The sequence below is a fragment of the Panthera uncia genome (assembly GCF_023721935.1).
Source record: "Panthera uncia isolate 11264 chromosome C1 unlocalized genomic scaffold, Puncia_PCG_1.0 HiC_scaffold_4, whole genome shotgun sequence".
Lineage (NCBI taxonomy): Eukaryota > Metazoa > Chordata > Mammalia > Carnivora > Felidae > Panthera > Panthera uncia.
This window is the reverse complement of record NW_026057585.1, coordinates 63,045,922-63,056,837: the sequence shown is the minus strand read 5'-3', so window position 1 is coordinate 63,056,837 and position 10,916 is coordinate 63,045,922. Positions and strand designations below refer to the sequence as shown.

Below are 10,916 nucleotides of genomic sequence, written 5' to 3'. Positions count from 1 at the left end.
TATGCTTTGGCTCTCTCCCACTCTAACCTCTTTTTTTTTTTTTCCTTCCCCTCCCCCATGGGTTTCTGTTATGTTTCTCAGGATCCACATAAGAGTGAAACCATATGGTATCTGTCTTTCTCTGTATGGCTTATTTCACTTAGCATCACACTCTCCAGTTCCATCCATGTTGCTACAAAAGGCCATATTTCATTTTTTCTCATTGCCACGTAGTATTCCATTGTGTATATAAACCACAATTTCTTTATCCATTCATCAGTTGATGGACATTTAGGCTCTTTCCATAATTTGGCTATTGTTGAGAGTGCCGCTATAAACATTGGGGTACAGGTGCCCCTATGCATCAGTACTCCTGTATCCCTTGGATAAATTCCTAGCAGTGCTATTGCTGGGTCATAGGGTAGGTCTATTTTTAATTTTCTGAGGAACCTCCACACTGCTTTCCAGAGCGGCTGCACCAATTTGCATTCCCACCAACAGTGCAAGAGGGTTCCTGTTTCTCCACATCCTCTCCAGCATCTATAGTCTCCTGATTTCTTCATTTTGGCCACTCTGACTGGCGTGAGGTGGTATCTGAGTGTGGTTTTGATTTGTATTTCCCTGATGAGGAGCGACGTTGAACATCTTTTCATGTGCCTGTTGGCCATCCGGATGTCTTCTTTAGAGAAGTGTCTATTCATGTTTTCTGCCCATTTCTTCACTGGGTTATTTGTTTTTCGGGTGTGGAGTTTGATGAGCTCTTTATAGATTTTGGATACTAGCCCTTTGTCCGATGTGTCATTTGCAAATATCTTTTCCCATTCCGTTGGTTGCCTTTTAGTTTTGTTGGTTGTTTCCTTTGCTGTGCAGAAGCTTTTTATCTTCATAAGGTCCCAGTAATTCACTTTTGCTTTTAATTCCCTTGCCTTTGGGGATGTGCCGAGTAAGAGATTGCTACGGCTGAGGTCAGAGAGGTCTTTTCCTGCTTTCTCCTCTAAGGTTTTGATGGTTTCCTGTCTCACATTCAGGTCCTTTATCCATTTTGAGTTTATTTTTGTGAATGGTGTGAGAAAGTGGTCTAGTTTCAACCTTCTGCATGTTGCTGTCCAGTTCTCCCAGCACCATTTGTTAAAGAGACTGTCTTTTTTCCATTGGATGTTCTTTCCTGCTTTGTCAAAGATGAGTTGGCCATACGTTTGTGGGTCGGTCTAGTTCTGGGGTTTCTCTTCTATTCCATTGGTCTATGTGTCTGTTTTTATGCCAATACCATGCTGTCTTGATGATGACAGCTTTGTAGTAGAGGCTAAAGTCTGGGATTGTGATGCCTCCTGCTTTGGTCTTCTTCTTCAAAATTACTTTGGCTATTCGGGGCCTTTTGTGGTTCCATATGAATTTTAGGATTGCTTGTTCTAGTTTCGAGAAGAATGCTGGTGCAATTTTGATTGGGATTGCATTGAATGTGTAGATAGCTTTGGGTAGTATTGACATTTTGACAATATTTATTCTTCCAATCCATGAGCAGGGAATGTCTTTCCATTTCTTTATATCTTCTTCAATTACCTGCATAAGCTTTCTATAGTTTTCAGCATACAGATCTTTTACATCTTTGGTTAGATTTATTCCTAGGTATTTTATGCTTCTTGGTGCAATTGTGAATGGGATCAGTTTCTTCATTTGTCTTTCTGTTGCTTCATTGTTAGTGTATAAGAATGCAACTGATTTCTGCACATTGATTTTGTATCCTGCAACTTTGCTGAATTCATGTATCAGTTCTAGCAGACTTTTGGTGGAGTCTATCGGATTTTCCATGTATAATATCATGTCATCTGCAAAAAGCGAAAGCTTGACTTCATCTTTGCCAATTTTGATGCCTTTGATTTCCTTTTGTTGGCTGATTGCTGATGCTAGAACTTCCAGCACTATATTAAACAACAGCGGTGACAGTGGGCATCCCTGTCGTGTTCCTGATCTCAGGGAAAAAGCTCTCAGTTTTTCCCCGTTGAGGATGATGTTAGCTGTGGGCTTTTCATAAATAACAAGTGTATTTCTTAATCCCCGGCATCTATGTTAACCCATCCTCCCACCCACCTCCCATCTGGTAACCATTGGTCTGTTCTCTGTAGTTAAGAGTCTGTTTCTTGGTTTGGCTCTCTCTCTCCCTTTTTCACTTTGTTTTGTTTTGTAAGCTCCACATAGGAGTGAAATCATATGGTATTTGTCTTTCTCTGACTGACTTATTTCCCTTAGCATAATACCCTCTTGCTCCATCCATGTTGTTGCACATGGGAAGATTTCATTATTTTTTTTTTTAATTTTTTTAATGTTTATTTATTTTTGAGAGAGAGAGAGAGACAGAGCATGAACAGGGGAGGGTCAGAGAGAGAGGGAGACACAGAATCTGAAGCAGGCTCCAGGCTCTGAGCTGTCAGCACAGAGCCCGACGCGGGGCTCGAACTCACGGACCGTGAGATCATGACCTGAGCCGAAGTCGGCCGCTTAACCGACTGAGCCACCCAGGCGCCCCAAGATTTCATTATTTTTTATGGCTGAGTAGTATTTCATTGTGTGTTATATATATACATACCACATCTTTTTTTTTCTCCCTGTATCTTTATCTAGTCATCAATCGGTAAGACACTTAGGCTGTTTCCATAATTTTGCTATTAATATGTAATGATTCTTTAAACATAGGGGTGTATGTATCCCTTTGAATTAGTATTTTTGTATTCTTTGGATAAATACCAAATAGTCTGATTATTGGATTGTAGCATAGTTCTGTTTTTAATTCACTCAATACATTTTTAAAAAATGTTTATTTTTTGAGAGAGAAAGAGCAAGCGAGCAGGGAGGGCAGAGACAGAGGAGGGACAAAGGATCCCAAGCGGGCTCCATGCTGAGAGCAGTAAGCCTGATGTGGGGCTCCAACTCACAAACCATGAGATCACAACCTGAACCCAACTTAGAAGCTCAACCAACTCAGCCACCCAGGCACCCCTCACTTACTACATTTTTAATGTTAGATATTTTCTGCTTGTCTGGTATTCTCCCTCTAGAGTGTAGGTAAACTCCATGATGGTATATGAAGCCATGTCTGTCTCATTCACTGTGAAGCATAGCACTTTGCATACAGTGAACATTCAGTGTTTGTTGAATAAATGTATGAATCAGTGTACTAAATTCTTCCTCAAAATCTGAAGTATAGGGACTTTCTTCCTCCTGTCTTGGTAGCACAGCCCAGCTCAAACTGAAAAGGTGGGAATCAGCTTATATACCTTTTTCTCTCAGTTCTTTCCCCCATTCTGTTCAGCCACCATGTTCTGTCAGCCCTGTTTTAAACTTTTATCTTGCATTATGAGAAGCATCAATAATCTCTTGCCCCATCTTCCATCAGACACCATCCTAATTCCTTTACAGTCACATAATTGGTCTTTCTAAAAATATAATTATGACTATTTTTTTAATTAAATTTTTTAATGTTTTTATTTAATTTTAAGAGATAGGACATGAGTGGGGGAGGGGCAGAGAGAGAGCGAGAGCAAGAGCAAGAGGGGGGGCGGGGAGGGAGATACAGAATCTGAAGCAGGCTCCAGGCTCTGAGCTGTCAGCATAGAACCTGATATGGGACTTGAACCCATGAACTGTGAGATCATGACCTGAGCTGAAGTTGGACACTTAACTGACTGAGCCACCCAGGTGCCCCAATGACCATTCATTTTTCTGCTTCAAAATTGAATTGTTCCTTATTGTGCATAGGATAAAAAAAAAGTCTGGGTTTCATAACTTTGTCTGCAGGCTGCATCTGCTTTTTACCTTCCTTTCTACTTTTCTTTCTAGCCATCCTTCCCTTTTACACCACCGTATTCCAGTAATGCTAATCTGCTTGGGGTCTTTCCACGTAATCTGCTGTTCTTTGCCTCCCTGTCTTTGATAAGTTCTTCCATTCTCTCTGCTCCCACCCCCAAACTAATATTTAGTCTTAAGAACTTTTCCCAAAGTTAATCTCATCTGTACTAATTTAATACATGGTGCAATTTACTATTGCGTGTAATACACTATTATAATCATTTGTTTACCTGATGTGCCTTCCTAGACTGAATTCCTTGTGGTCACGGGTATCTAATTACCTTGTGTGACCATTACTTAACATAGAATGTCACACACAGAAGATGCTTGGTAAATCTCTTCTAAATAAAATCTAGTACAACCCATTCATTTTATAGATGAGCAAAATGAGGCCTAGAGTGGTAAGTGACTTGTTAAAGGCTATCTATTAATTTAGTTAAACTAATCATTGGTAGTGTTATTTGTATATTGCACATATGTACTTATTTATCTATTTTATTTTATTTTATTTTATTTTATTTTATTTTATTTTTTATTTTTATTTTTATTTTATTTTTTGTGAGCACGGTTGCTGTGGATAAAACTGTGGGCTCTGGAGTCAAACTGGTTTTGATTCCTGATTCCGCCACATATTTTGACTTTGAGCAAGTCACTTAACATCTTTAAGCTCTAGTATCTTATAAGATAGTAATTAATAGTATTATAGTATTATTATAAAGAATAAATGAGGTGATCTCAGTAACGGGGTTAGAACAATTCTTGCCACAGAATGAGCAGTAAATATAGTCATTATTATTATTGGCATCTGTCATTGTTCATTGACCACAATGCTTCCTGGAAAAGGCATGGGATTTAGTTGTTATTACAAGCTGGTTCTGGTTTTCTTATAGGCAAGCTGACTGATAGAACAGCGAGCATTTTCCAAGGCAACCAAATGAAACTGAAGCTGGTCAATATTCAAAAAGCCAAAATCTCGACAGCTGCATTCACAAAAGCCTTCTGTCATCACAAAGTCATTGAACTGGATGCTACTGCAGTGCACACTGACCTCCCAATTCCAGACATCATAAGTGGACTCTGCAGCAATAGCTGGATCCAGCAAAACCTTCGGTGTCTCCTGTTGGACTCAACGAGCATCCCTCAGGATTCCAGATTACTGTTCTTTGGTCAGCTCACCGGTCTTCGCGTTTTAAGTGTTTTCAATGTTTGTTTTCATAGTGAAGACCTGGCTAACGTTTCTCAGTTACCAAAACTGGAAAGCTTGGATATCTCCAATACTATGGTCACTAACATCTCTGCACTCCTCGCCTGTAAAGATCGACTCAAATCTCTCACAATGCACTATCTAAAGTGTCTGACCATGACCAAACCACAGATTCTTGCAGTTATTAGAGAACTTAAATGTCTGCTTCACCTTGATATTTCTGATCACAGGCAACTCAAATCAGATCTGGCTTTTCATTTGCTGCAGCAAAAGGATATTCTGCCTAATGTTGTGTCACTGGATATATCGGGGGGCAGTTGTATCACCGATGGAGCTGTAGAACTGTTTATACGGCAGCGGCCTGCGATGCAATTTGTGGGACTGTTGGCTACGGATGCTGGTTATTCTGACTTCTTTACTGCAAAGCAAGGCTTGAGGGTTTGTTTTTTATCTGAAATAAGTTTGTTTTCATTTGTTTAGAACATTATTAGGCTTTTGTTGTAAAACAGAATCTGTGCTAGGTATTAGGGTTACAAAGACAGATAAAAAATCCTTATGGAGCGAGCGTAACAAAAATGATTGTGTAGCTACTATGTGGTAGGTTGTGGAATTACAACCTAAAGCAAGATATGGTCCTGGCGTGCAGGTCTTCTAATCTAGTTTGATATGATAAGTATAACCATTTATGCATCCCCGCCTATATGCCAGATGCCACTTTGTGCATGTTGTTTTCCTCCTTAATCCTCCCATTTTATAGATGAGGAAGTGGAAGCTTAGGTTAAACTTCTTATCCATAATCCTATAACTACCTATTAAATGGTAGAGCTAGGACTTTTATCCAAGTCTTTGTGACTCTAAAACTTGCTCTGTTCACCTCTGTTGACAGCTAAATATAATTAGTAAGGCAGTGATCAATGTTTTTGCTGAAGGTTTGAGAGAAAACAGTTTTGAAAAGGGTCTTAAGAAAAAAAGTTTGGAACATTGCCAGAGTAAGTTTATAGCCAATCATGATGCTGGTTTTTTTTGTTTTTTGTTTTTTAAATACGGAACACTTTATGAATTTGCCTGTTATCCTTGCACAGGAGCCGTGCTAATCTTTTCTGTATTGTTTCAGTTTTAGTTTTAGCTTATTGCTGAAGCAAGCACTCATGGTGCTGTTTTTAAAGCAACACACATTGGGGTGCCTGGGTTCAGCTCAGGTCATGATCTCACGGCTCGTGGGTTCGAGCCCTGCATTGGGCTCTGTGCTGACAGCTTGGAGCCCGCAGCCTGCTTTGGATTCTGTGTCTCCCTCTCTTTCTGCCCCTCCTTTGCTCACACTTTTTCTCTGTCTCTCTCTGTCTCTCTCTCTCTCAAAAATAAACGTTAGAGGCGCCTGGGTGGCTCAGTCGGTTGAGCATCTGACTTCAGCTCAGGTCATGATCTCATGGCTTGTGACTTTTAGCCCCACGTTGGGCTCTGTGCTGACAGCTTGGAGCCTGGAGCCTGCTTCAGATTCTGTCTCTGTCTCTGCCCCTCCCCTCCTCATGCACTGTCTCTCTCTCCATCTTAAATATAAATAAACATTTAAAAATTTTAAAATAAATAAACATTAAAAATTTAAAAACCCACAAATTTAAATATTTTTGTTTCAAAATATTTCATTTATTTATTTATATTTTGAGAGAGAGTGCAGGAGGGGCAGAGAGAGAATCCTAAGCAGGCTCCCACAATGCCATCATGGAGCCCCTTGCGGGGCCCAACCCCATGAACCGTGATATCATGACCTGAGCTGAAATCAGAAGTCTGATGCTTAACCGATTGAACCACCCAGGTGCCCCTAAAGTATTTCTTTTTTAAAACAGTGGTTTTCTACCTCGGCTGTACTTTGTGATCACTTGGGAAGCTTTAAAATATACTGATGCCTGTGTCCTATCTCCCAGAGATTCTGATTTAATTGGTCTGGGACTTGGTGTGGGCATCAAAATTCTGAAAACTCCCAGGTATTTCTAATGTGCGGCCAAGGTTCAGAACCATTGTTTTGAAATGCTTTTTAATTATACCATACGTAATTCTTTCTAGGCTGAGAGAGTAAAATGATTTGCAGTCATTACTTGTTTTTCATCTGTCTGTCTGTCTGTCTGTCTATCTATCTATCTATTAATGTAGGCCCTACACCCACCATGGGATTGAACTCACAACTGGGAGACTAAGAGACACATGCTCCACTGACTGAGCCAGCCAGGCACCCCAGTTTTTTTTCACATTTTTGTTCTTTTTTTCCTCAAACGAAAGGCCTCTTACATTTATTACTGAACCAGCCTACTGGTGCAGAAGCACAGTGACAGGAAAATCATTTCACCTATAAAACATGTCTGTTGTTCTGGTAGAAGTGATGTTTACAGAATGATAGGATATGAGCACATTACCTTCATGCAACATAAATACGTGTGCCATCTCATGTGCAATCCATTGTAGACCCAGCTTGGTTCTTCTCCAATGCTTCCTCTTGGAGCTATACCTTCTTTTTTTTTTTTTGGTACCTGATTTTTATTACCAGTTTTCTTGCGAGTCGACTAGGGAATGGAACACTTCTGCTTTTGTTTCTTGGCCAGGAATTATTTGGTCCTGAAAGTCTTATGAGAAGACATGGTGGGAGATAGTCAGCCGCATACCCCACGATGACAGAGAAAAGGAGAGAGCTGTTTACATATTTTTATTCTTTTGATTTGAAAATAGCAATTGTATTTTGAAGTCTTTTTAATTTTCTGGCATGTCTAATGAAGGTGTAAGCCATCAATTAATTAGGCTAGAATTAGAGATAATAGTGAGAACTTTCAGATTAGATATGTAGAGAATTGTTTACTGGGAATGTATACTTAGGCCTGTTTCAGATTAATAGCATTTAGTGTCACAATGATCAAAAGACCACAGCTATCAGGGGAAAAAATTTTTTTAGTACAAACTCTTGGTATATGCAATAATATGGGACAAATGCTGGAATATTCTGCAGAGGGATTATGCATGTAGTTAAGGTACTGTCAAAGTGGGTACACCAAAAGAAAATGTGAAGCTGTGTTTCAGTAAACTTACCTGGTATACATGTAAGTTTAGTTTATTTTGAAAACTTTAAAGTATGCATTCTTTACGGTGTTAGATATTGTTGGGATGGAGAGGAGAAACCACAGTCTTCCCAGTACTAAGAAACTCTAAAGATCTTAAGCCAGCCTTCTGTGGAGTGTAAGGTATGGCAAATTTAAAATTTAAATGGTTCAGAAAAACTTTATTTAATGGAAATATGTATGTTTTAGATCAGATGCAAAGTATACTAAGTATCTTTGTTATTTAGGTTGATCAAAAATTTGCTTGCATTAACATGAATAAAATCAAATGTAAGCAAAGACCTTTAAACACAACAAATACGTTATTTATTGTACCCCAAATTAGAATGGGCAGCATGTACTTAATTCTTTTAAAATGGGCAGAAAGTGGGGGCGCTTGGCTGGCTCAGTCTGTATAGCGTGCAACTCTTGATCTCCGGGTCATGAGTTCAAGCCCCATGTTGAGCATGGAGCTTATTTTAAAATATAAAAATAAAAAATAAAATAGGCAGAAAGGGCATCCACTATTAGTATTAAGAGCCACACACATCTTCATTTGGTAGGAAATCCTTGTGAACCCCCTGGTGGGGTGTGGCGGGGATCCCTTCTGAAGATTGTTTTATAATGGCATCTTCAGGAAGCCAAGAAGAGAGGGTGAGGCAACAGTTATCTGGTCTTCTGCTTGGTCATGTGGTTAATCCTTTGTTTCTTTTTCAGCTCTTAGATCTGGATGGTCGTAAAACTTTTTTAAAAATTTTAGAATATATCCATTGTTTTACATTTTTAATGTGGAAGAGTACCTTAGTCCTTCCTGTCCTTTGTGACATTGATATTTTTGAAGAATACAGACTAGCTTTGTTTTGTAGGCTTTTTGGAAGAATATTCCATTTTGGATTTGTCGAATGTTTCCTTATGATTAGGTTCTTCATCTTTGGCCAGAATTCCTTGGGAGGCATGTTGTATCAGTCTCAAGAATACAATCCTGAAGCACACAGTGTGCCTCATTAGTCCTGTTACTTTTCATCATACATTCAAAGTATTGTCCAGATATTATATAAAATATCCAGTATAGATAAAATACTATCTATATAATATTGTATTGTTTCTATACTATATGGATAGTATTTTTTTCACTTGCAACTAATAAGTGATGTGTACTTGAAGACTATGCAAATATCCTCGTCCTCATCAAACTTTCTAATCTGGATTTAGCATCCATTGATGATTCTTACCTGAACCAGTCTTGACTGGAATGGTTGCAAAGTGATGATTTTCAAATCTAGTCCTCCTACCATAAAGAAGAGCCCTGCCCTCTGCATCTGTCTGTCTAACCCAACTTCAATGTGAACTTACTGATTCTTATTGTTTTCAGTGGTTTACAATTCAGTACTGTCCTTAATTATTTTGATGCCCAGTTTGTTACAGATTGGCCAATGGATGCTCCTTCATACTGGCTCCTGTGTTATTTACATGTCTCCATTATTATAATTGTTACTATTATTATTTTTTAAGATTTTTATTTTATTTTTTAAAATGTTATTTATTTTGAAAGAGAATGTGAGCAGAGGAGGAGCAGGGGGGGAGGGGGACAGAGGATCTGAAGCAGGCTCTGCAGACAGCAGTGAATCAGATGCAGGGCTCAGACTCACAATCTGCGAGATCATGACTTTAGCCCAAGTTGGACATTCAACCAACTAAGCCACCCAGGTGCCCCTTTGTTGTTATTTTGATCACTTCCTCACTTTCTAGCACATGAAGATGTTTTAGGCTTCATATACTTTCCTGTTCCTAGCCCTTCTGGCATTTCTACTAGGAGCCCTGGTTCCTTTTATTAAACCAATATCTGAGTACTAGGTATGTTCTTAGTTGTTGGGGTATCTTTGTTGTTGTTGTTGTTGTTGTTGTTTAATGTGTATTTTGAGAGAGAGAGAATGAGAGGATGGGAGGGGCAGAGAGAGAGGGAGAGAGGGAGAGAAAGAATCCCAAGCAGGCTCTATGCTGCCAGTGCAGAACTCAATGTGGGACTTGAACTCAAGAACTGTGAGATCATGACCTGAGCTGAAATCAAGAGTCAGACACTTAACCAACTGAGCCACCCAGGCACCCCTGCATATTTTTGTTTTTAAGTCCCTTTTGGGAAACAGGGCTAAGGAGATATATGAAATAAGTTTCAGAGTAATACTTCCAAATGTCCATCCTCACACCATTCTCCTTTGCCTTTCTGCGTTCTTTACTTGCATTTCCTCTTTTCCACAGTGAGAACCTTGGTTCTCAAAACATTGGCACGTTTGCTTCATCCTACAGTACACGTAAAAGAGTTTTCAGAATAGTGAAACACAAGCCTGCTAAAAAGAATTGAAAATTTATTTGCAGTTCCTCCCCCACCCCCCCCACCAGACTGAGGGTTTAATCAAGGTACTAAGCAGATGTATTTAGGTTCTCTTATTTCCTCTTCTTACACAATAGGTAGTATATACTTTGTATTTATTACTTAACAATATGTCTTGAAAATCACCCCATGTCAGTTCATATTTCCATTCCTTTTTTCTTCTTCTTTTATTTTATTTTATTTTATTTTATTTTATTTTATTTATTTATTTTTTTTAACGTTTATTTATTTTTGAGACAGAGAGAGACAGAGCATGAACGGGGGAGGGTCAGAGAGAGGGAGACACAGAATCTGAAACAGGCTCCAGGCTCTGAGCTGTCAGCACAGAGCCCGACGCGGGGCTCGAACTCACGGACCGCGAGATCATGACCTGAGCCGAAGTCGGCCGCTCAACCGACTGAGCCACCCAGGCGCCCCTCTT

At 39.3% G+C, this 10,916-nt stretch overlaps 1 protein-coding gene and 1 non-coding gene across 2 annotated transcripts in view; one reads left to right on the top strand and one right to left on the bottom strand.

Annotated features, from left to right (window-relative positions):
- Positions 1-10,916, top strand: part of ZYG11A (zyg-11 family member A, cell cycle regulator) — a 77,699-nt gene that overhangs the window by 27,122 nt on the left and 39,661 nt on the right. The window contains 1 exon segment of the mRNA XM_049618873.1: positions 4,713-5,464. Within this exon segment, the coding sequence (XP_049474830.1) occupies positions 4,713-5,464 (752 nt within the window).
- Positions 6,064-6,170, bottom strand: LOC125913786 (U6 spliceosomal RNA). The gene has a single exon (XR_007455085.1). It is a non-coding gene; the product is annotated as a U6 spliceosomal RNA (small nuclear RNA).